Genomic DNA, 27,094 nt, shown 5'->3' with positions numbered 1-27,094 from the left:
AGGTTATATTTACCTGTCATTTCTGACAATTTCTCCAGGCCTTTCTCTGTAGAAGGTCCCAAAACAATCGTGTGGATAATGGCTCCACTTTGTTTCACTTCCTCAAAACATGTGTTGGTTGTATTGTCTTCTCCATCAGTCAAAAGGACCATTTCTGAACCATTAGTTAAGAATTTCTTTTTAACTACCTGAAAACACAGATTCATTCCAGGTATTGGTAAATAGACTTATTAGTGTTGCCAGATAGCCCTTAGTGAGTGGAGCAGGCCAGAAATTAAAGAAGGAAATAAAGGGAAGAGCTCAGGAAATCCATAAGGATCTTCCTGCCTTGCTGTCCTCAGATGGGAATGTGGGACCTTTAGAAACTGAGCCAGAAAGTACACAGTCTTGAGATCATAGTCCCAGTTTCCCTTAGAATGTAAGCCATATGGATTCCAACCAGACTTTTCCTATACTTGTCTAATTTACTCTTTCTTGATTCTCTAGGACTTCTTCATAATATCTGTTCCCACAATTTTCCTAACTTTTTGAGACTCCAACTTCACATCCATATTTCCTAACCCCAGCATATTACATCATCTCTTATTTTGCTGAAAGAATTGAACATTTGACATGTTTTCTGGTATTTCACCCATTTCCCCTCTCCTGTTTGAGAGGAAACAGAGGTGCTGTGATAGCAAAGCCAACCCTTCCATTTTTCCCTTGATCCCTTCCTTTCCCTTTCCTCCGGCACCCTACTCTATTGTTACTTCTTGCTTTCCCTCTCATATATCATTGGTGTCCTCTCTGTTAATTTCTTCCTCCATTTCTACGAATATTAGGTTGTCCCATGGAATGCTATATTTGGGCCACAGGCTCAGACTCTCTCTTTCTTCTCCTTCATTGTTAAGCTTCATAACCTTCACTCTGATACCACTCAAGTCCGTACAATCAGTGGGTTCTATCTGTGCTCCTGCTCTTTTGAAGTTTGTACCTCCCCAGTCATCAATGACCTGAAAGTCTTCATCCTTCTAGACCTTTTAACCCCCATCTTTCTTGATATACTCTTCTCTCCTTTTGGCTTTCTATAACACTATTTCAACCTTGCTCTTCTACATCTCTGATGGATTCTTTACTGTTTCTACTCCCCTATTTCCACCTTCTCAGCATGGACACTCCCGAAAGCAATGTGTATGGTGCTCCAATTTTCTCTCTTCCATCTCTCATTTGGAATTTCTTCCATCAGGTTAGACACAAGGTTTACAGCTTACTGTAGGTCTCAAGTTTATCTTTTACCCTAGGATATTGATAGGGCATGAAAAACTGAATGAAGACTATCCAAATCCAAAGTTCAGATTAACCTTGAGAAGACTAAGTACTCAAAGTTCCTATTCCCTCTGAAGACAAATGTGGGAATCACTTTAAGTGTTTATACCTTTTTTTAGCTGTATATCCAAAATTAAAGTTGACTCTAGGCTTCGCATGTAATTTTTGAGAAGCTATATAAATATAATGCATGGTATGACCAATTCCTATCCATCAACTCACTGTTTCTTTTTTAGACCCTTGTTGGTATAATGAGGTGGTTGAACTTGATGATTACTGAAATGGTTCTATAATTTTATTTCATTTCAAGATAAGTCTTTAGACAGTATTAGTGCAACAGAAGGAGGAAAGCCCCCAGGAGTGCTAGTAGAGCAATCAGTTCATCACCCCTTGGCTGTGTGTGGTAATATCCTGTAAGTGGATGACTACCAGCTCTTTGTCTCAATGGAATCATTGTTAATAGAACCAGAAATATCTGGCTTTGTCAGAATGGAGCCTAGATTCAGGATCATTGCACTACCTGGTTGCCATGCTAGCCTAGTAGTAGTCTCTCGGTGACCAAGAATGACAATTGTCTTTGTGCAGTTTCATCTATTGATGCACCCTTATGTGGCTTTGAAGACCAAAGACTGAGGTGCAGAGTTTGTGGCACATGGGGCCTGGGACACCAGTTGTTACGGGAGGTGCGGTTGTGGCCTGGTGTCGGCGTTCACGCGCAGCGGCAAGACATCGATGTCGCTCATCTTCAAAGGTGGTGGCGGCATGGTGAATGTGGGTTCGCCAGCTGCTTCTGTCAGAGGCAGTGGGTTCTAGTTGCTTTGGTGTAATGCCAGCCCACTTCAACTTTGACTTTAGCTGATCCTTGAATCTTTTCTTTAGTCGGCCTTGTTTCCTGAGTCCAGCTGACAGTTCACCATAGAATACCTGTCTTGGTATTTGCTGTGGGTCCATGCAGATGACGGGTCCAGACCATCGTAGCTGGGTTTTGAGGACCATGACTTCGATGCTGGTGGAGTTGGCTCTGTCGAGGACTTCCTGGTTAGTGATATTGTCATGCCATCGGATCCTCATGATTGACTGCAGAGAGCATTGGTGGAATTGCTCCAGCTGTTTCATGTGCTTCTGGTACAGTGTCCATGTCTCGCAACCTTACAGGAGCGAGCTGAGGACCACTGCGTTGTACACTTTGAGCTTCATCGCAGTGCTTACACCTCTATATTGGAGGATTTAGGAGCTCCGGCACCCGAGTGCCTGGCTGGCCTTTTGGATCCTGGCATTGATCTCGTGGTCTAGGGACTCGTTGTTGGTGATGGTGCTGCCCAGGTACTTGAAAGTGTTGACCTTAGAAAGCTGCGGGCCATCGATAGTTATGCACAGCTGCTTAGTTGGCCTCCCTGGTGCGGCTTGGAACAGCACCTCTGTTTTGCTGAGGCTGATAGTCAGGCGATACTGTTTTGTTGCTGTGGAGAACCTGTCCACAATGGTTTGGAGATGATTTTCTTGGTGAGCCATGAGAGCACAGTCATCTGCGAAGAGAGCTTCCAGGATGAGTCTCTCTGTTGTCTTTGTTTTTGCAGTTTTGCAGTCAGGCGGCGAAGGTCGAATAGTGAGCCATCCAGCCCATATTTGATGTTGACGTCCAGGTCTAGATCCATCACAGCATGTCGTAATATTTGGGTTAAGGATAGGTTGAAGAGTACCGGAGAGAGGACACAGCCTTGTTTCATGCCATTGGAGATGTTGAAGTGATCGGAAGGCTCTCCACCAGATAGGACTTCCCCTGTCATGTCGACAGGAAAGAGCTGGATCAGTTTGATGAATTTTGCTGGTCAACTGAGCTTGCTAAGAATCACCCACAATGTGTCCTGTTCACTATGTTGAAAGCCTTTGTCAAGTCTATGAAGACAATGTAGAGACTCAGGTTCTACTCAAGGCATTTTTCCTGCATTTGCCTCACGGTGAAGACCATGTCGATAGTGCTACGATCTGGTTGGAAGCCACATTGTGATTCAGGCAGGTTCTGCTCTGAAACAGATGACAGGAGTCTGTTGAGTATTACACGGGTGAGGATCTTTCCAGCACTGGAGAGTAGTGAGATGCCTTTGTAGTTGTCACAGGCTGCTGTGTGCCTTTGTTCTTGTATAGGGCTACGATGGAGGCATCTCTGAGTTCTGGGGGCATGTCTTCCTCTTCCCATATGCTGGTCAGCACTATGTGGAATGTCTGGAGCACCTTTCCATTTAAGGCCTTGTACACCTCAGTTGGGATCCTGTCTTTACCAGGTGCCTTGCCTGCACTCATTTGCTTAAATTCTTTTTGGACTTCCTCTATTGAAAGAGGGACGTCAAGTTGTTCAATGGTGTAGTTTTGGGGGATCTGGTCAAGGGCGCTTTGGTCGACTGAAGAGGGTCGGTTGAAAAGCTGACTGAAGTGTTCTTTCCACCTGTTGCTGATGCCTTTTTTATCTTTTATGAGAGTGTCACCGTCAGAGGATAGCAAGGGTGTGGTGGTGGGTTTTAATGGCCCATAGATAGTCTTGAGGGCACTGAAAAATTGTTTGTAGTTTTTCGTATCAGCAAAGTGCTGGATTTCTCCTGCCTTTTTTTCTCACCATCAGTCTTGCATCTTCCTGATCTCACGCTGCACCGTGGCTTGGAAAGATTTGAATCTGTTCTTTTTAGGAGCAGAGTTTGGGTTATTTTGCCACTCCATAAAGGCTTTGTTGTTTTTGCTCAACAGGTCTTCAATAGTGGTGTTGTTCTCATCGAACCAGTCCTGGTGGTTGCATTGTTGCATTGTTTGGGGCCTAGGACTGCCTTAGTTTCTGCTATATATCATGGACTTTATTATATACTGTGCATGGTGCCATTATCATTGGTTTTACATTCCCATAGGTAGTATGGGTCACGGTATTGAAGATTTAGATCTAGAAGATCTAGAAGAATCCTCAAAGGTCATCAGTTCTTTTTCTGCCATTATACTAATGGGGAAACTGAAGCCTAAACAAATTAAGTGTGCAGGGTCACATAGTATATTTCTGAGGCAGAATTTGAAATCAGCTCTTTCTGACTCCAAGTTAATTGTTCTGTTTACTATATATATATAGTTGCTTATGGTCAAGTTGAGTCTATATATATATATATATATATATATATATATATATATATATAAAACTATCTCCTTCCACATACTAAAAGCTTAATCAGTATTTAACTAGAGTTTCTTGATTTCATCATTTGCCAATATTCTTTTCCCCCTGGAAATATATTCACTTTTTAGATGTATCAAATTATACTAGACAGAAGACATATGAGAGATATTCAGAACAGAAATCCCACTTTAAAAATTTCTACTACAATAGAGACAGTGAAGGGTAGATGCTCTCACCATAAATGCTGTTCTGAGTCCAGAGCAGATGTGTGTTCCTCCTCCAGCAATAGTAACAGTAGGTAACCTTGAAATGAGTGTCTTCCGCTGAACGTCAGACTCTATTTGCATCAGTTCACTTTGTATAGTGGCTGAACTGTCAAATGTGACTATTCCAGTCCATGATCCTTTTTCAATGATCTGAAGCAGGAAGAATTGCAAGGCTTGCCTTAGTCGATTCAGCCGGTTTCCAACCTGAACAAAAAACACAAGTCAAATTCATAAGCTGTCAAGTTGTTATTTATAAGGAAGTTGTAGCAGAAGGGACTAAGCTCTGATGTTGAATTCCAGGGACTGTGGAGACTCTGCTTCCCAAGGTTAGGACAATGGAACACAAGCTTTGAAGTATTCTAGGTAACCAAGATCTTCCTGACTGAAAGGTCAAAGCCCTATCTGCTATATTACATTAATGAAGAAATTCTATGGGAGGACTACTAAAGCTATTGTGACCAGTGGGGAGAGTAAGATGGAGGGGACAATGCCCACACTAAAGAAGCTATAGGTTTTTTAAAGTATGGAATGTGAACTGCATTTTTTTGGTAGGGTGCATGACGCCTTTTAAAAATCATCAATAAACAGAAGGAAAATATGAAGTCATACAAAATTGATTGGAATGTTTGGTAATGAGGATTATAGATATTCATAGTCTGAAAAACTAACCAAGGAGCAAATTCTTAATTTAGACCTTCTTTATCTATGAAAATGTCATCTGTATTTAGGGATAAGGTTAATTGGCCATGAACACTAGTTGGAGAAAGTGTGTGAGAAGAGGAGAGGGAGGAGTATGAATATGAAGGCTTAGAGGGAAACTTGGTGAGTGGTGAATGATTCCTTGTTCTGTACTTTCATTTAAATCATGAGATCAATATGATTTTTGACAAGCCCAAGACTCTATGAGGCCAGCATATGTTGCAGGTATATTCTTCCAGCATCCATGAGAATGGGACTGGTTTGGCTTACCTTCATGCTTCTAGACGTATCTATAACTAAAACCAGGATTCTTTCTCCTATCTGCTTCAGTGAGAATCTGGACTTGGGTGGTTCTGCTGCCATCATCGGAGTTGATTTTTTATAGTCTTCTGAATCCTGAATCACTTCCCATGTACTCTTGAGGTAGCACATCTTGTTTTGAAGATTGGGAGCAAATCTATTATGGTTCTTTTCTGTACAAAATTCAACCACCTAAAAAGCCCCAATAGCATTATAAATAAATACATGCTTCTTATTCTGGGGTACATGAACTTGATTTTGAAAGGATATTTTTATAACTATTTCAAATATTATTGACTGTCTTTGTCAGCAGAAGTGTTTTATGCATTTAAAACATATTTCTGATGAGTCCAAAGGCTTCATCGGATTGTTGATGGGTTCATGAGAGAAAAAAGGAAAGAACTGTCTTTGATAAACCACCTACATAAATAATCCAACTAGCAGTATCATTTAGTGCAAAAAAAATTATTCATTTGAAAAACTCTTCTCTTATATCACCTCCCCTAAATTTTCATGCTTATCAATCACAGTAGACACTTTTTCACAGGGCTGCCCATTCTTAGTTCTCACCACTCTTTAGTTCTCACCTTCTCTGGCTACATTATATCTTCTGAGTACTTCACACTTCTTTGTTAAACTTGCCTTTTGTGAGTTACTTGACCTTTGGGTGATTAATTTAACTTTTACAGGTAGTGTATTAGATTTAAAAATAGACTTAGTTTAAGGTTTAGCTTCACTGTAAGGTATGAGATAAGTACCATCATTGTTCAATCAGGAGTTTACAACTTTATCTTCCCCTAAGGTATCTCTATGTATGGGTGGAGTAATGTAAAGTTCCCAAGACATTCCTGATTCTTGTTAGACCAAGTATCTCCATTGTTACAATAAGGAAATAGCTAAATCAAATCTTCTTAAGTATAGTCTGAGTAGTTTTTAAGATTCACAGCTCCCCATAACACCAAGAAAGAATCCCCCCCCAGAGCCCCAAATTTGCTTATGTATTTTAGAGATTTATGGGAGATTTAGACGAATTTTGAGATTCTAACTAAAAAGAAATGGGCCACAGTATGTGAGTGTGAGGGATAGAGGGAAATAAGAGGTTGGATGGTGATGTTCTCTTATGTTCTGACTTTGTTTTATGGATTTCAAAACTACTCAACCCTGTTCAAACCATTCTTTTTTTTTCTTTTTAATTTTTATTTGGTCATTTCCAAACATTATTCATTGGAAACAAAGATCATTTTCTTTTCTTCCCTCCCCCCCACCCACAGCCGACACGCAATTCCACTGGGTATCCCATGTGTTCTTGATTCAAACCCATTTCCATTTGTTGGTATTTGCATTAGAGTGTTCATTTAGAGTCTTTCCTCAGTCATATCCCCTCCACCCCTGTAGTCAAACAGTTGCTTTTCATCGGTATTTTTACTCCCACAGTTTATCTTCTGCTTATGGATAGTGTTTTTTAGATCCCTACAGATTGTTCAGGGACACGGCATTGCCACTAATGGAGAAGTCCATTACCTTCGATTGTACCACAGTGTATCAGTCTCTTTGTACAATGTTTTCCTGGTTCTGCTCCTTTCACTCTGCATCACTTCCTGGAGGTTGTTCCAGTCTCCATGGAATTCCTCCACTTTATTATTCCTTTGAGCACAATAGTATTCCATCTCCAACATATACCACAATTTGTTCAGCCATTCCCAAATTGAAGGGCATCCCCTCATTTTCCAGTTTTTGGCCACCACAAAGAGTGCAGCTATGAATATTCTTGTACAAGTCTTTTTCCTTATTATCTCTTTGGGGTACAAGCCCAGTAGTGCTATGGCTGGATCAAAGGGCAAACAGTCTTTTATCTCCCTTTGGGTATAGTTCCAAATTGCCCTCCAGAATGGCTGGATTAATTCACAACTCCACCAGCAATGAATTAGTGTTCCTACTTTGCCACATCCCCTCCAGTATTCACTACTTTCCTTAGCTGTTATGTTAGCCAATCTGTGTGAGGTGATAGCACAGAGTTGTTTTGATTTGCATCTCTCTAATTATAAGAAATTTAGAACACTTTTTCATGTGCTTACTAATAGTTTTGATTTCTTTGGCTGAGAACTGCCTGTTCATGTCCCTTGCCCATTTATCAATTGGAGAATGGCTTGGTTTTTTGTACAATTGATTTAGCTCTTTGTAAATTTGAGTAATTAAACCTTTGTCAGAGGTTTTTATGAAGATTGTTTCCCAATTTGTTGCTACCCTTTGGATTTTAGTTACATTCGTTTTGTTTGTACAAAACCTTTTTAATTTGATGTATTCAAAATTATTTATTTTACATTTTGTGACTATTTCTAAGTCTTGCTTGGTTGTAAAACCTTTCCCTTCCCAAAGTTCTAACAGGAATACTATTCTGTGTTCACCTAATTTAGTTATATTTTCCTTCTTTATGTTCAAGTCATTCACCCATTCTGAATTTATCTTGGTGTAGGGTGTGAGGTGCTGATCCAAACCTAATCTCTCCCTCAAACCATTCATTAGAGGATGGGATTTGGCTATTTCCTGATCAATAACAACAGAGATACTTGGAATGACAGAATCAGGTCTTGGAAACTACAATCTCTACCCTACTCAGGGTAAAAGGATTTAGGAAGGGCTGCAGCAAAGCTCAAGATTTAATTATTTGAGAATATGACCTTCAACAGACATGTGCAAAGGGGACAAACCTCTGGGCGGTACTGGGTTAAGCTAGAGCCATCATTGGCACAGGAGATACACAGGAAGTGAGGTAGAAGAGAGCTGAGGAGTGCTGCGACTTCCTGTGTGGAGGAGAATGTTGTTGGTTAGATCCTGGTGCTTGGAGTAGAGGCCCTCAGACTGTTTCTCCATTTTGGTCACGTGAGTGATAGGGACTGATCTCTTTTCTTTGCCTCGGCTATCCAAGGCCTTGAGCCTTTGGCCCAGCCTAAGCAGAGTGGGTATTTAAGCCCTATTCCCTTCTCTCCCCTTCTCTCTCTCTCTCTCTCTCTCTCTCTCTCTCTCTCTCTCTCTCTCTCTCTCTCTCTCTCACTCTCTCTCACACACACACACACACATACCTTTCTTCCTACTGTTTTGTAATTAAAACCTCCATGAAAGGTTGACTGCTGACTTGAGTTTTCATTTAGGAATTACATAGCTGAATTTCTTGGTGACCTTAAATTAATATATATCTGTCTTTTAATGTGATTTCCATATCACAGTGTCCTCAGCCTTCCCTTTTAGAGAAATATTGGCTCACTAAGGAGAGCTGTTGAGCTCAAGAGGCCTGCCTTAAGTCATTAGGACAGATGTTTCTTACAGGAGCAGACTAGTGCAGTAGAGAGAGCCCTGAGCTAGCCAGGGGCACCACTCGCTTCATTTCTGCAAGTCTGTTTCCTCCTCTGTGAAATAGGAATGAGGGTTATGGCAAATGAGGTCATTCTAAGCATCAGAGAAGGTCTAGTCAAAGTGTCTTGTAAACCTTAACACTAAGTAAATGCCAGCTATTAGGACTATTTTCTGTTTATAAACTTCAGAACTGATGATCCAAATACTTACAGAATCGATGCTTTGCATGAACATGATGGAGGCTTTCTCACTCTGAACTTTATGGGGTATAAACATACAGTCTTTGTTTAACTTTCCTGTTTTGGGATCTGTCCAACAATCTCTGATGGAACAGCTTCCTCCAGAACATGTATATACCTTATTTGTACCAGTGATACCCTCAGAACACCTGAAAAATATGAAGATTAGATTTTACGAACATTAGACCATTTAACGTCACTCCCCATAAAAACACTTCAACCTATGTGTTAATCTTGCTATGCATTTCTTCATCAAAGAGAGTGTGTTTCAAGCAACCCAGGAAGTAGAAACTTCTCTTATAGCCAGCAAGAACCGTTTTTGTTTGGCAGAGCACCCCTGTTGGCAATGTTAGCCTGTCTACAGGAAGCCAGGTCTGCTTTACTGGGATCCCTAATGCTGTTTCTCCAAGGGATGGGCACCGGGCTCCTTATTGTCATTTTTAGGGGAATTAAGAGGGAATCTTCCTCATTCTCAGTAACTTTTGGAGCTCCTCAGTGTTGTCATCTCCATTAACAAGTGGGGCATCTAAAGTTCTTTATCTGTTTTCCTAAGAAGCCAATTTGCTTTCTCTTTGATCTCTTCATAAGATTTCAGTCATTCAATAGATTAAAAGTGCCCAAGAGAATGTCTCTTAAAACTCTCTCATCTAGCCAATGTGAGGTTGCTTTCTGTTGTAGAGAAATAAGTCAAATATATAAGAAACAAGCCATGCCCTGATTAGTAAATGGTCAAAGGATGTGAAAAGATGAAGTAATCAAAGCTATCAATAAATACTTACAAGTCTACCTGCCAAAGCAAACCCAGAAACTCTATGAACACAATTACAAAGTAGTTTTAGTACAAATAAAGTCAAAATTAAAAATTGGAAAAATATTAATTGCCTATGGTCAAGTTGAGTCAATACCATAAAAATGGAAATCCTGTCTAAATTTACTTTATTGCCATGTCAATCAAGCTACATATTTTATGCAGCAAAAACTATTTGATAGAGCCAGAAGAAAATAACAGAATGTATATGGAAGACCAAAAAGTCTTGATATAGTCAAGGAATCAATGGGGGGAAATGTGACTGTAGGCTATTGTACCAAATCTCAACTATATTGGGAAGCAGAAAGTATCCAAAAATTTGGTTTTGGCTGCAAATAGAGTGGTCAGCCTGTAGAATAGATTAGGACCAGAATACACAGTAGTAAATGTCTAGTAATCTAGTGTTTAAAAAACTCAAAACGTCCAAGCTTTTGGGATGAGAACTCAGTATTTGACAAAAAAAATTTTAGAAAACAATTTGACATAAACTAAGCATAGACCAACAGCTCAGCCCCTATACTAAAATACATTTAAAATGGGTACATGCTTTAGACATTGGGGCTGATACTATAAGCAAAACAGAAGCACATGGAATAATTTACCTATCAGATCGATGGTTAAGGAAAGAATCTATGATCACTTGAGATAGAGAGCAATAAAAGATGTTAAATGGATACTTTTGATTATATTAAATAGAAGAGTTTTTGCACAAGCAAGGCCAGTGAGTGCAGCCAAAATTAGAAGGAAAGCAGAAAGCCATGAAAAATATTTTTACAGTAAATATATGATAAAGACTCATTTCTCAAATATATTGACAACTGAATTAAAATTATTAGGCTCCAAGTCATTCCCTACTTGATAAATGGTCAAAGTTTATAATAGGCAGTTTTCAGATAGAGAAATTAAAGTTATCTATAGTCTTATGGAAAAATGCTCTGCATCATTAATGCACATTAAAATAACTTTAAGATACCACTTCATATCTTTCAAATTGGCTAATATGACAGAAAAGAAAATGAAAAACTCTTGGTGAGAAAATTAGGACACTAATGCACTGTTGACGGAGTTGTGAAATGATACGACCATTTTGGAGAATAATTTGGAACTATGCCCACAGGGCCAGAAAACTGTGGCTACCCTGTGATTCACCAATACCACTCCTATGTCTGTATCCCAAAGAAATCTTTTAAAAAAGTGACAAGGATATTTTTGCACAACGTATTTATGGCAGTCCTTTTTGTGGAGGCAAAGAATTGGAAATTGAGGGGATGTCTATTAATTGGGGATTGGCTGAGCAAGTTTTGGTATGATTATTATCGAATACTATTGTGCTATAAGAAGTGATGAGAAGAATGATTTTATAAAAACCTGAGAAGACTTACGTGAGCTGATTCAAAATGAAGTGACCTATATATTTTAGATCAAATTGTTTGTCATCTCACAGAGGGAGGGAGAGTAAGAAAGGACAGAGGGAGAGGATTTAGAACTTAAAATTTTTTAAAATGAATGTCAACTGGGGAAAATAAAATATTAAAAAATATTTAAAAATTTAAAAAATTACCTATCCCCCCAAAAGAGAATATTATTTCAGTCTTATGTCATACATTCACAAAATGTTAAAAGAAGATAATCATACTTTACTGGTACATTTTTTCCATCAAACTGGTAGAAAGGATTGTCTTCATTGTATTCCTCAAATACACCCCATCGAAAATGAGCCCATTCATGAACTAAAACTTTACCTGTTGGAATATATTTAAAATAAAAAAAAATATAATGACTTCTACAATTCAGTGATTGGTTGGGTATCACCTCAGTAAGCCTCCCATTTGACCCTGAAATAATATGCGTAAATCACTTAGCCTGGCTAAGTGATTACACATATTATCTGGCTCATAACAGGTTATTGATGAGGCCTCTCTCCATTCCTCCCTCCCTCTCTGTCTCCCTCTCTCCCTCCTTCCCTTCCTCCCTCCCTCCAATCCTTCATCCCTCCCTCCATTCCTCCCTGCCTACATTTCACCTTCCCTCCCTCCCTCCCTCCCTTCCTCTCTCATTCCCTTCCTTCCTCTCTCCCTTCCTCCCTTTCTCCCTCCCTTCCTCCCTTTCTCCCTCCCTCCCTCCCTTCCTCTCTCCCTTCCTCCCTTCCTCCCAGCCTCTCTCCCTTCCTCCCTCCCTCTCTCACTCCCTTCCTCTCTCCCTTCCTCCTTTCCTCCCTCCCTCCTTTCCTTCCTCGCTTCCTTCCTTACTCCCTCCCTTCCTACCTCCCTCCATTCCTCCCTCCCTCCCTCCCTCTCTCCCTCCCTCCCTCCCTCTCTCTCATCCCTCCCTCTCTCCCTCCGTTCCTTCCTTCCTTCCTTCCTTCCTTCCTTCCTTCCTTCCTTCCTTCCTTCCTTCCTTCCTTCCTTCCTTCCTTCCTTCCTTCCTTCCTTCCTTTCTTCCTTCCTTCCTTCCTTCCTTCCTTCCTTCCTGCCTTCCTTCCTGCCTTCCTTCCTGCCTTCCTTCCTGCCTTCCTTCCTTCCTTCCTTCCTTCCTTCCTTCCTTCCTTCCTTCCTTCCTTCCTTCCTCCTTTTTTCTCTCTTCCTTCACATTTTTCTAATCTGTAGTCACTTAGAGCATTTTTCATATATTTCTATAAAGCTTTGATTTCTTCATCCCAAAACTCAATGTTCATATACACATAGACTTTGTAATTTAATGTATATTTGGGCATTATACTCGAAATTTCTTTTTTACAGATTGGGAGGGCATTTCAAAAAGCATTTTCAAATGAGGAGAACCATATTCTGTGTAGGCTGTGGTATTTAGATTATTAAATATACTGAAAATTTTATGAAATATTACTCTTAGCAACTATACCTTTTGGTCCAAATACATTCAACATTTCTCCCCGGATGATCCGAGGAGTTAAATAAATTCTCTCTCCCCTCTCTCCACATTTTCCAAACTGGTCAATTCGTGGAATATCATTGCCTGGGGAATTAGGAACTTCAATGATGATATCTGCCTAGAAATATTTTTAAAGGTTTTAAAAATATATATGTATGTAATAATAATAATAATAAAAACTCTTGGTATTTGGATTAAAATATCCAGGAAAATTTTCATTAAATATTAGAGAATTATTTATTTAAACAAGTTTTAGGTCACAGTGATGGTTTAATAATATTAAGAACTAGAGGATCTTACATTTTTGTAGGTCTCATGTTTTGGTTTCTCATAATCTGATTTTGGCTGCCATGTCTTGGGAATCAAGATGGAAACGCTTTCGAAGTAAAATCTTTTTTCTGTCGCTCTATATAAGTAAGTTGATGCCTCTGAGATCATGTCCTATGGGAAAAGAAGTCCATCAGAATACTTGACAGCTAATGGAGAAATGAACAACTAGTTATTTACCTCCACAATGAATACTGATGCTACAAAATGGCCATACTATTTTAATCAAGGGAAAATGGGGAAATGTGAAGATGCTTGTACTGTTCCTTCTGACTTACACTATTATTTTGTTAGTGTGCTGGTCATACATGTTGTTTAGGAAGAAGCCAGAGTACACATGCCCCTCTTCACTGACCCCAACCATCCATACCCAGCACCAAGGTGATAAGAAGCATTCCAGTCTAACCTTGGCCCCTACTGTATCCCCTTATGTTAAATACATACTCACATAGACTTAATCCCATATACAAACCTACTAAGAATCAGGGGTATACCCTGTCAATTATAGGTAATTTCTTTTTTTAAAAACCCTTACCTTCTGTCTTGGAGCCAATAGTGTGCATTGGCTCCAAGGCAGAAGAACGGAAAGGGCTAGGCAATGGGGGTTAAGTGACTTTCCCAGGGTCACACAGCTGGGAAGTGTCTGAAGCCAGATTTGAACCTAAGACCTCCTGTCTCTAGACCTGACTCTCAATCCACTGAGCCACCCAGCTGCCCCCCAGGTAATTTCTTGATTGCTTGTTTGTTTTATTTTGTTATTTAGTCAAATTAGAACATTATTCCTTGGTTACAAGAATCATATTCTTTCCCTCCTTCCCTTCCCCCCAACCTTCCTCCAGATGATGCACAATTCCACTGGGTATTACATGTGTCCTTGATCAGAACCTATTTCCATGTTGTTGGTGTTTGCACTAGGATGTTCATTTAGAGTCTACATCCCCAGCCATATCCCCTCAACCCATGTAATCAAGCAGTTGTTTTCCTTTGGTGTTTCTACTCCCCCAGTTTTTCCTCTGAACATGGATAGTGTTTTTTCTCATAGATTCTTCCAAATTGTTCAGGATCACTGCATTGCCATTAATGGAGCAGTCCATTACACTCAATTGTACCACAGGGTATCGATCTCTGTGTACAATGTTCTCCTGGTTCTGCTCCTTTCACTCTGCATCAATTCCTGGAGGTCGTTGCAGTTCCAATGGAATTCCTTCACTTTATTATTCCTTTGAGAACAATAGTATTCCATCACCAATATATACCACAATTTGTTCAGCCATTCCCCAATTGAAGGGCATCCTCTCATTTTCCAATTTTTGGCCACCACAAAGAGTGCAGATATGAATATTCTTGTACTAGTATTTTCCTTATTATCTCTTTGGGGTACAAACCAGCATTGCAATGGTTGGATCAAAGGGCAGACAGTCTTTTATCACCCTTTGGGCATAGTTTCAAATTGCCCTCCAGAATGGCTGGATCAATTCACAACTCCACCAGCAATGCATTCATGTCCCCACTTTTGCACATCCCCTCCAGGATTCATTACTTTTCTTGGTGTCATGTTAGCCAATCGGCTAGGGATGAGGTGATACTTCAGAGTTGTTTTGATTTGCATCTCTCTGATTATAAGAGATTTAGAACACTTTTTCATGGGCTTATTAATAGTTTTGATTTCTTTAATGAATTTAAATGAAAATTGCATATTCATGTCCCTTGCCCATTTTTCAATTGGAGAATAGCTTGATTTTTTGTACAACTGGTTTAGCTCTTTATAAATTTGAGTAATTATACCTTAGTCAGAGGTTTTCTGTAATGAAGAGTGTTTCCCAATTTGTTGCTTCCCTTCTAATTTTGGATGCATTAATTTTGTTTGTACAAAAACTTTTTAATTTGATATAATCAAAATTATTGATTTTACATTTTGTGATTTTTCTAGCTCTTGCTTGGTTTTAAAGTCTTTCCTTTCCCAAAGATCTGACAAATATATTATTCTGTGTTTGCCTAATATGCTTATAGTTTCCTTCTTTATATTCAGGTCATTCACACATTCTGAGTTTATCTTGGTGTAGGGTGTTAGATGTTGATCCAAACCTAATCTCTCCCATACTGTCTTCCAATTTTCCCAGCAGTTTTTTATCAAAAAGTAGGTTTTGGTCTCCAAAACTGGGATCTTTGGGTTTATCATAGACAGTCTTGCTGAGGTCATTTACCCCAAGTCTATTCCACTGATCCTCCTTTCTGTCCCTTAGCCAGTACCAAATTGTTTTGATAACTACTGATTTATACTATAGTTCGAGATCTGGGATTGCAAGTCCTCCTTCCTTTGCATTTTTTTTTTTTGCATGATTTACCTGGATATCTTGATCTTTTTTTCTTCCAAATGAACTTTGTTGTGTTGTTTTCTAATTTCACAAAGAAGTTTTTTTGGTAGTTCAATGGGTATGGCACTAAATGAATAAATTAATTTGGGTAGGATTGTCATTTCTATTATATTAGCTCGTCCAACCCACAAGCAATCAATGTTTTTCCAATTGTTTAGATCTAGTTTGAATTGTGTGGAGAGTGTTTTGTAGTTGTGCTCATATAGTTCCTGTGTTTGTCTAGGCAGATAGATTCCTGAGTATTTTATATTGTCTAGGGTGATTTTAAATGGAATTTCTCTTTCTAATTCTTGCTGCAGAGATGGATTGGAGATATATAGAAATGCTGATGACTTATGTGGGTTTATTTTGTATCCTGCAACTTTGCTAAAGTTGTTGATTATTTTGACTAGCTTTTTGGTCGATTCTCTGGGATGCTTTAAGTGGACTATCGTATCATCTGCAAAGAGTGATAGCTTGGTCTTCTTATTGCCAATTTTAATACCTTCAATTTCTTTTTCTTCTCTGATTGCTACTGCTAGTACAATGTTAAATAATAGAGGTACCTAATGTTTGCAAAACACCACTGAGGATAGAAAGATGGATCCAATAGAGATCCTGCTATTTAGGAATTTACAATCTAGAGGTTGGGGAAGAGCTATATTTTCAAAGAATTATAATAAGGGAATATGGAATATATGCAAGGAGTTGCCCAGTGCACTCAGGGTACTTTGAGAAAGGGGAGCCCTGACCCTTCTAGCTAGCTTGAGAAGGGGACACTTGCTTATGTGACCTTCTTCTAGTTGTTTAATCTATGTATCCCAAACAAATTCTTAATGTGAGAGCAATTGCTGATCTGTATTGGGTGATCAGGGGTTTTTATCTAAGGTCTGTGCATTTGTTTTTAATATTTTGATAACTAAATTTAATTATAGTTGATTTTCTTTGTAATTCTGTGATTTTTGTCCATTCAAACAATCTGAGATGGGGATCCATTGTTTTTACCACAGTAACAAAGGGTTATAGGACAATGAAGATGTAAGATGGTACTTTTACTCTTACAAAAGCTTTGTAAAGGTTGTAGTAGCTGCTCCTCCCTATACTAAGGGCAAAATGACTACCCTGAGACCTGGAGCTCTAACAAATGGGACCTGAGTTCTTCTCTTAAACAACAGTAGATTTATTAAAGTGGATAATTAGGAGTTTGGGAAGCATGGTAGGCTAGGCAGTTCCCTATGCTTTTGTTTTTTTTTACCCCAAATCTTTAGTCTTTGAATCAATACTGAGTGGTAAGGGCTGGGAAGTGTCTGAAGCCAGATTTGAACCTAGGACCTCCCATCTCTAGGCCTGGCCCTCAATCCACTGAGCTATCCCCATGGCTTTTAAAATCTATCTGTCCCAGATCCCTCTGACCCACACTCACTTCCTCTCTCTCTCTTTTCCAATGTTTCTATCTAACTATGTAGGCTGTGCCCACCAACAAAAAGTCTTTAATGAAGTACAAATCTGGTAGTCGCATAAGGAACTAGTGGCCAGACAGATCAGGTCACCACAAGTTCAGGTTGATGATAGCAGAGGTAAAGTAGCACCCTGAAGGTGTCAAGATGGTGTTTATAGTCTTCACAGGAGTCCAAAGATGTCTCTGGCATGAAGGAATTGCTGCCTGAAGCTCCCAGGGATACATAACCGAAAGGAGGAGCTTTGAGATCAGGAGTAGAGAGAGAGCTAAGTCCGACCGCTGAGACCATCTCCCTCCTCACACTGTCCTCCTGGCTGTACGTGAATTGTGTCAGAACACTGCAACAGAATTTCAAATTCTCCTCCTGCATTCTGCCCCTTGCCTTCCCAGCCAAATCGGCTTTTTCTTATTCTGCCACACATCCCCTTTTCCCTGCATTGCATTATTCCTTTCTTTCACAGAAAATAGGAGCACTTTTCTAGAAGAAGATTTCTCACCAAGAATTTCCTGTGCCGGGAATCTCACTCTACTGTACCATAACAGTTCCCCAAACTTTTTGGCCTCCATTCTTTCCTGAGAAATCCATTACTCAGAAGCATTAATTAAGTCACTAGTGTGTTCTAGACACTATCCTAGGCTCCAAACATATAGTAACATCAAAACAAAAACAATAATTACATGGCTAACGTAATAGAATAATGTAATAACATATTAAGAAGTGCTGATATTTATATAGTATTTTAAAGATTGTAAAGCGGGACTTCTGGGTAAAGATGGCTGCAATCTAGAAGCCACATGCATCCTCTCCCCGGCACCAAATGAAATAGACCACACCAAAGGAGCATAAAAATCACCTCTGGAGGAACAGAAGGATTCCCCAGTATCCCACAAAGGTGAAGGTATGTGGGGTTTGAACATTTCCATACTATAATAAGAAGGAGGGAAAGCTTGCACAGAAACGTGAACTGAGCTGCCCTTCCCCCCCCTTCAACCTCCCCCCCAAACCAGAGTGAGCTACCGGAGCACTCATTGGGACAGTGAGTGAGAGAGAGACAAGGGGAACGTCTGTGTCTGGGGGGGCACTCCAGGGTTCTTGGGATCCGGGGACTGCCAGGAAAGAACATCTCAGGTGGTTTCACAGGAGAATCCTGCACTGATGACAGGGACCCCCAGAGCTGTACTTGGGGTGAATGCACTGAGCTCTGGGAAGAGCTAAACACCAGGGGTGGACCAGGCGCTGATTATCTGGGCGGAGCTAAACGCCTGGGCGGCTTGGCTGTGATCAGGAGCCCCGCACTCTAAGAAACCTCAGAGGCTGGGAAGAACTAGTCTGAGGCAACCTAAATTCACAGAAAACCCGCCTATATCACCCAGACCCCAGACCAAAAAGGAAAGGGGAATAAATCCACCAAAGTGATGGCTCACATGGCCCAAAATCAAGCCTCCAGGGAGAAAGGGGAAAAAGTTGACTATTGAAAACTTTTATGGTGGAAGTACCCAAGGAAAAGAAGAGAATGAGGATGAAATCCAAAAAAAAATCAGAACATGCCTCCCAAAATGGAAACTATCAACAAGCTCCGGAAGGTCTCAAACTGGAGCTCACCCAAAAGATGGAAACCTGGAAAGAAAAATGGGAGAAAGAGATCAGCAGTCTGATAGATAAGAATGCTCATTTAGAAAAAGAGCTGGAAGCCTCCAATAGAAGGGCAGATAAAGCTGAAAAGCAATACCAGTCCCTAAAGACCAGAATGAAGCAAATGAAAGAAAGTGAGATGATAAAACAGCAAGAATCAATAAAGCAAACCCAAAAAATTAATGAATTAGAAGAAAACATATAATATCTCACTGAGAAGGTCACAGATCTTGAAAACGGAGGGAGAAGAGAAAACCCCCGAATTATTGGTCTCCCAGAAAAACCAGAGATAAACAATAAACTCGATATTATTCTACAGGAGATCATAAAAGAAAATTGCCCCCAAATTCTGGAGCAAGGGGGCAAAATAGAAATAGAAAGGATTCATAGAACACCTTCTATACTAAATCCCCAAAAGGCAACCCCTAGGAATGTAATTGCCAAATTCAAGAGCTTCTAAGAAAAGGAAAAAATCCTACAAGAAGCCAAGAAGAGGAGCTTCAGATATAAGGGGGCTCCCATAAGTATCACACACGACTTAGCGGCTAACACACTAAGAGGCCACAAAACATGGAACACGATATTTAGAAAGGCAAGAGAGCTGGGTCTCCAACCAAGAATCAACTACCCAGCAAAACTGACCATATACTTCCAGGGGAAAGTATGGGCATTCAACAAAATAGAAGATTTCCAAGCATTTGCTAAGAAAAGACCAGAGCTCTGTGGAAAGTTTGATATCCAAGCACAGAAAGCAGGAGAAACATGAAAAGGTAAATATGAAAGAAAGGGAAAAGGAGATAAATCTTATCTTTTTCTTTAAGTCAATCTCTTTTCTATAAGGACTACATTTCCATCAAATTATATATATTAATATGTGGGGAAAATGTTTGTGTAACTCTCATAAATTGTAGCATCATAAGAGTAGTTAGAAGAAACATGCATGGGGAAAGATTGGGGCATTAATAAGATTTGGGGAAAGTGGGGGAAAAGAAAGGAAAAGGGAGGGGGGAACCGTCGATAATACTAAGATTAACTTCAAGAAATAGGGGTGGACTCGATAGAATAATCTTTCCCATATAAAGATACACATGGGAAGGGGAGGGGAAGAACTCTCATATGAGGAGAGGAAGAGTGCGTGAAGTGGAATTACTTAAACCTTACTCTCAGTGAAATCAAATCTGAGAGGGAAGAACATCTAGATCCAGTGAGATTCTGAATTCTATCTTATCCATTAGGACAAGAAAGAAAGTAAAATTAAGGAGGGGTAGGGGGAGGGAATATAAAAAGGGAGGGAAGGAGAGGGGGGAGGGGAAGGGAGCATAAAAAGGGAGGGGCTAGAAAGGGAAGCAATTCAAGGGAGGGGACTAGGGGGACTGACCTAAAGTAAATCACTGGTTCAAAAGGAGAAATCTAAAGAAGAAAGGTCAGAACTAGGGGAAGATATCAAAATGCCAGCGAATCCACAAATGACAATCATAACTTTGAACGTGAATGGGATGAACTCACCCATAAAACGTAGACAAATAGCAGATTGGATTAGAACCCAAAATCCTACCATAACAAAGAAACACATATGAGACGGGTTGACACTCACAAGATTAGAATTAAAGGTTGGAGTAAGACCTTTTGGGCCTCAACTGATAGAAAGAAGGCAGGAGTTGCAATCATGATATCTGACAAAGCCAAAGCACAAATAGACCTGATCAAAAGGGATAGTGAAGGTAAATATATTCTGCTAAAAGGGAGTATAGACAATGAGGAAATATCACTAATCAACATGTATGCACCAAATGGTATAGCATCCAAATTTTTAATAGAGAAACTAGGAGAATTGAAGGAGGAAATAGACAGTAAATCCATATTAGTGGGAGACTTGAACCAACCACTATCAAATTTAGATAAATCAAACCAAAAAATAAACAAGGAAGAGGTAAAAGAGGTGAATGAAATCTTAGAAAAATTAGAGTTAATAGACATATGGAGAAAAATAAATAGAGACAAAAAAGAATACACGTTCTTTTCAGCACCACATGGCACATTCACAAAAATAGATCAAAACTAGGTCATAGAAACATGGCACTCAAATGCAGAAAAGCAGAAATAATAAATGCAGCCTTTTCAGATCACAAGGCAATTAAAATATTGATCGGCAAGGGTACATGGAGACCCAAATCAAAAATTAATTGGAAGTTAAATAACATGATACTCCAAAATCGGATAGTTAGAGAAGAAATCAAAGAAACAATTAATAATTTTCTTGAAGTAAATGACAACGGCGAAACATCCTTTCAAACATTATGGGATGCAGCCAAGGCAGTACTTAGAGGAAAATTCATATCCCTGAGTGCATATATTAACAAATTAGGGAGGACAGAGATCAAGGAATTGGAAATGTAAATCAAAAAACTTGAGAACAAACAAATTAAAAACCCCCAGAAGAAAACCATACTGGAGATCCTAAAAATTAAGGGAGAAATTAATAAAATCAAAAGTGACAGAACTATTGAGCTAATAAACAAGACTAGAAGCTGGTACTTTGAAAAAACAGACAAAATAGACAAAGTACTGGTTAATCTAATTAAAAAAAGGAAAGAAGAAAGGCATATTAACAGCATCAAGGAGGAAAAGGGGGATCTCACCTCCAATGAAGAGGAAATTAAGGCAATCATTAAAAACTACTTTACCCAACTATGTGGAAATAAATATACCAACCTAGGTGATATGGATGAATATTTACAAAAATATAAGTTGCCTAGACTAACAGAAGAAGAAATACTTTTCATAAATACTCCCATATCAGAAAAAGAAATCCAACAGGCCATCAAAGAACTTCCTAAGAAAACATCCCCAGGGACTGATGGATTCACCAGTGAATTCTATCAAACATTCAGAGAACAGTTAATCCCAATACTATACAAACTATTTGACATAATAAGCAAAGAGGGAGTTCTACCAAACTACTTTAATGACACAAACATGGTACTGATTCCAAAACCAGGCAGGTCAAAAACAGAGAAAGAAAACTATAGACCAATCTCCCTAATGAATATAGATGCAAAAATCTTTAATAGGATACTAGCAAAAAGACTCCAGCAAGTGATAAGAAGGGTTATCCACCATGATCAAGTAGGATTTATACCAGGGATGCAGGGCTGGTTCAATATTAGGAAAACCATCCATATAATTGACTACATCAACAAGCAAACCAACAAGAACCACATGATTATCTCAATAGACGCAGAAAAAGCCTTCGATAAAATACAATACCCATTCCTATTAAAAACACTAGAAAGCAAAGGAATAAAAGGGATGTTCCTAAAAATAATAAACAGTATATATCTAAAACCATCAGCTAATATCATCTGCAATGGGGATAAACTAGGTGCATTCCCAATAAGATCTGGAGTGAAACAAGGATGTCCATTATCATCTCTACTATTTACCATTGTACTGGAAACACAAGCAGTAGCAATTAGAGAAGAAAAAGAAATTGAAGTCATCAAAATAGGCAAGGAGGAGACTAAGCTATTGCTCTTTGCAGATGACATGATGGTCTACTTAAAGAATCCTAGAGATTCAACCAAAAAGCTAATTGAAATAATCAACAACTTTAGCAAAGTTGCAGGATTCAAAATAAACCCACCTAAGTCATCAGCTTTTCTATATATCTCCAATACAACTCAGCAGCAAAAACTAGAAAGAGAAATCCCATTCAAAATCACCTTAAACAAAATAAAATACCTAGGAAACTACCTCCCGAGACAAACACAAGAACTATATGAACAAAACTACAAAACACTATCCACACATCTAAAACTTAGACTTGAGCAATTGGAAAAACATTAACTGCTCATGGATAGGATGAGCCAATATAATAAAAATGACCATCCTACCCAAACTTATTTATCTATTTAGTGCTATAACCATTCAACCCCCAAAATATTTCTTTACTGATTTAGAAAAAACCATAACAAAATTCATTTGGAATAACAAAAGATCAAGGATATCCAGGGAAATAATGAAAAAAACCACATATGAGGGGGCCTTGCAGTCCCAGACCTTAAACTATATTATAAAGCAGCAGTCATCAAAACAATTTGGTACTGGCTAAGAGACAGAAAGGAAGATCAGTGGAATAGACTGGGGGAAAGCGATCTCAGCAAGACAGTATACGAGAAACCCAAAGATCCCAGCTTTTGGGACAAAAATCCATTATTCAATGAAAACTGCTGGGAAAATTGGAAGACAGTGTGGGAGCGATTAGGAATGGATCAACACCTCACACCCTACACCAAGATAAATTCAAAATGGGTGAATGAATTAAACATAAAGAAGGAAACCATAAGTAAATTGGGTAAACACAGAATAGTATACATGTCAGACCTTTAGGAGGGGAAAAACTTTACAACCAAGCAAGACATAGAAAGAATTACACAATGTAAAATAAATAATTTTGACTACATCAAATTAAAAAGGTTTTGTACAAACAAAACCAATGTAACTAAAATCAGAAGAGAAAGAACAAATTGGGGGGAAAATCTTCATAGAAACCTCGGACAAAGCTTTAATTACTCAAATTTATAAAGAGCTGAAATCAATTGCACAAAAAACCAAGGAATTCTTCAATTGATAAATGTGCAAGGGACATGTATAGGCAGTTCTCAGATAAAGAAATCAAAACTATTAATAAACACATGAAGAAGTGCTCTAAATCTCTTATAACCAGAGAGATGCAAATCAAAACAACTCTGAGGTATGACCTCACACCTAGCAGACTGGCTAGCATGATAGCAAAGGAAAGTAATGAATGCTGGAGGGGATGTGGCAAACTGGGGACATTAATTCATTGCTGGTGGAGTTGTGAACTCATCCAACCATTTTGGAGGGCAATTTGGAACAATGCCCAAAGGGAGATAAAAGACTGTCTGCCCTTTGATCCAGCTATAGCACTGCTGGGTTTGTACCCCAAAGAGATAATAAGGAAAAAGACTTGTACAAGAATATTCATAGCTGCACTCTTTGTGGTGGCCAAAAATTGGAAAATGAGGGGATGCCCGTCAATTGGGGATTGGCTGAACAAATTGTGGTATATGTTGGTGATGGAATACTATTGTGCTAAAAGGAATAATAAAGTGGAGGAATTCCATGGAGACTGGAACGACCTCCAGGAAGTGATGCAGAATGAGAGGAGCAGAACCAGGAGAACATTGTACACAGAGGCTCAACAATCTGCAGGGATCTAGGAGAAAAAACACCATTCATAAGGAAAGGATAAACTATGGGAATAGAAAAACCAAGGAAAAGCAACTGCCTGACTACAGCGTTTGGGGGGACATGACAGAGGAGAGACTCTAAGGGAACATTCTAATGCAAATATTAACAACATGGCAATGGGTTCGAATCAAGGACACATATGATACCCAGTGGAATTACACATCGGCTGGGGGTTTGGGGGAGGAAAAGAAAATGATCTTTGTCTTTAATGAATAATGCTTGGAAATGATCAAATAAAATATAATAAAAAAAAACTTAAAAAAAAGTTTGTAAAGTGCTTTATATCTATTAAAGTTCACATGATATACTTCATTTATGGGATGTTCTCCTTCCTCATTTATGTCTTCTGACTGCTTCCTTCATGTCCCAGGTAATTTCCCACCTTCTATAAGAATTCTGTCCAAATTCTCTACTAATTCTAGTTGCCATTTATTCATTCTCTCAGTTGTTTCCAGCTCTTCAACTTGTCCTTACAGTTTTCCTGTCAAAGTTACTGGAGTGCCATTTCTTTCTCCATTGTGTTCTCATTTTACAGATTAGAAACTCGGGCAAATAGGGGTTAAGTGACTAGCCTAGGGTCACACAACTAGTATCTTCCCAAGTCCGGGTCCATGCTTACCTTCTCACTATTTTTTGCCTGTCCATCCCATATATAGTTTGTACATACTTTGTATGTTGTCTCAACATTAGACTGTCCTCAGGGACTGTCATGTCTTTCATTTGATCTTCACCCAACCCTGGGCAGTAGTTGCTATTATTTTCTATGTTTTACAAATGAGAAAACGGAGTCAGACAGGTTGAGTGACGTGCCCAGGGTCACTCAGCTAGTGTCTTAGGCAGGATTTGAACCTAGCTCTCCCTGGTTCTAAGTCCAACAGTGTGTGTGTGTGTATATATATATATATATATATATTATGTATACATTGAGCCACAGGCACAAATTGACTCAATAAATTCTTTTTTAAAAACCCTTACCTTCTGTCTTAGAATCAATCAAGAGTGGTAAGTGATAGGCCATAGGGGTTAATTGACTCACGCAGGGTCACACAGCTAGGAAGTATCTGAGGCTAGATTTGAACCCAGGACCTGACATCTCTGGGCTTGGCTCTCAATTCATTAAGCTACCCAGCTACTCCCCAGTCAGTCCATTTCTGAAAGGAGAGGGGCACATAGAGCCCACTCAGGGAGACAGTCCATCCTTGCTGTGGGAAGAATGAATTTTCCAGAGTCCAGGATCTAGAATAAATTATGGGAGTGCAAAGGGCTTTTGCTCTATAGAAATCATTTTCAGCAAAGAGAGGAAGGCAGCCCATCACATCACCAACATCAGAACAGTCTTTTATACTACTTATACTGCAGCCTCAGAATAATTTCTACCACTGCAGCCATGGTTGGGGAGAGTGAATCTGATCCCAGCTGTTTTCTTGGAGCTACTTCCCTCTTCTGAATGTCCTCCCTCCCTCTCCCTCTCCTCTGAGAAGGGCATGCTGCCCATCCAGATAATGTGGAGAAGGTGGCAATGGTGGAGGCTGCAGGATGTTCTTTACTTCCTGACAGTCTTTTGCTCTGGAGCCATTGGATAGTTCCTTCTTTTAGCTAGAATGAACTGAGTCTACAACAAACCAGGTTTCTGAAGATGTCAGATCTCTCTGAATATGTTCCTCAGTCCCCAGGATCTTTTTGCTTCTTTGTTTTTAGTCCCAGGGGCTCTTGGAAGAAATGGCAGCCTCAAACGTGGAGCGCTCAGATTTCAGAGGGTCCCTGAACTTGGAGGAGAAAAAAAACCACACCACATCCCTATTTACACTAAGCTTTGTTTTCCTTTATAGAAATCCTCTGTATTTTTATGCATTTACAAACATTAGTCCAAGGAGTCCAGAGACTTCACCAGGCCAGCCAAGGAATTCAGGAACCCACAAGAAACCTTACAAGAAGCCTGGACTCCTGAGAAGTGTCACTGTGTCAGTGAAGGAATGCTTGATTGCCATTAGCTGTGTTATCTGAGGGAAGTCACTTAGCCTTTCTGGTTCTGTTTCCTTATTTGTAAAATGAAGGTTTGATGCTTGCTCTTTCTACCTGACCACTTCCAGTAGGATTATTGTAGTTGTTCATTCATGTCTGACTCTTCATAACCCCATGTAGTGTCTTCTTAGCATTGATACTGGCATGGATTGCCATTTTCTTTTCTGGGTCCTTTGACAGGTGAGAAGCCGAAGCAAGCTAGTATCATATATCTAGCTGGATTTGAACCCAAATCCTTCTGAATCTGGACCCTGAACTGTATCCCCTGGATCCCCTAGCTACCCTTAGAATGGTCTATAAATGTCATCTCAAATGCCTACATTAGGGGACAGGCATTTCTGAAGCATCACTTATGTGTCAAGCACTGTCTTAGGCACAGGGGAGCCAAAGGCACAAGGCAAACAGTTTGTGTCCGGAAAGAACTCTGTCTGCCATGGGAAAAGTGAACACAGATGAGTAACTACAAAACAAGCATGAGGAGTCATTTCAGTTTCTGTCATGGGTGGAGAAGAATATGGAATTCCCCAGTCACCTGCCAGGTAAAAGCAGAATTCCCTTTGCCTTGTCCAGTGCAACTATGATAACGGTGACTTCTAACAGGGACCAAAGAACCACCCATTCTGTGGGTTGTGAGATCCCCAAACTAGGAATGGGAATACGAAGGGATTGGCAATTCTTTCTGGTAGTGATGGCAAGACCTCTCCCCAAACTCTTCCAAATGGCTCTGTCTTTGTCTTCTGGGCCATCTGGGGACTCAGAATTTACCATTAATAATACTTAATTATTCCTGAGAAAAGATCTGATTTAATTAATATAAAACCAAAAAACATCAATAAATTTTTTTTAAAGATTGTATTAGTTTTCTTGCTTACTACATCATATGGTGAATTCATATGAAACTTGCAAGCCAACTGAATCTCCAGATCTATTACCATTAAAAAATAGTGATAAAAGATTCTCCCTTAAAACACACACACACACACACACACACACACACACACACACACACACACACAC

The 27,094-nt window shown here is 39.4% G+C and overlaps 1 protein-coding gene across 2 annotated transcripts in view; it reads right to left on the bottom strand.

Annotated features, from left to right (window-relative positions):
- The window catches only part of LOC100009852 (calcium-activated chloride channel regulator 1-like), a 52,047-nt gene that overhangs the window by 24,204 nt on the left and 749 nt on the right, over window positions 1-27,094 (bottom strand). The window contains exons 3-9 of one of the 2 annotated variants that reach the window (XM_007480565.3): window positions 13,309-13,449; window positions 12,979-13,126; window positions 11,756-11,861; window positions 9,283-9,460; window positions 5,692-5,913; window positions 4,693-4,926; window positions 14-188 (exon numbers count right to left, since the gene is read on the bottom strand). In XM_007480565.3, coding sequence (XP_007480627.2) covers window positions 14-188; window positions 4,693-4,926; window positions 5,692-5,913; window positions 9,283-9,460; window positions 11,756-11,861; window positions 12,979-13,126; window positions 13,309-13,449 — 1,204 coding nt within the window. Of the gene's footprint in view, window positions 1-13; window positions 189-4,692; window positions 4,927-5,691; window positions 5,914-9,282; window positions 9,461-11,755; window positions 11,862-12,978; window positions 13,127-13,308; window positions 13,450-27,094 lie in introns of those variants that run through there. The other variant, XM_056815395.1, reaches the window with a different exon arrangement.

Source organism: Monodelphis domestica, chromosome 2 (assembly GCF_027887165.1).
Source record: "Monodelphis domestica isolate mMonDom1 chromosome 2, mMonDom1.pri, whole genome shotgun sequence".
NCBI classification, from domain to species: Eukaryota; Metazoa; Chordata; class Mammalia; order Didelphimorphia; family Didelphidae; genus Monodelphis; species Monodelphis domestica.
This window is presented reverse-complemented; position numbering and strand designations above follow the sequence as displayed.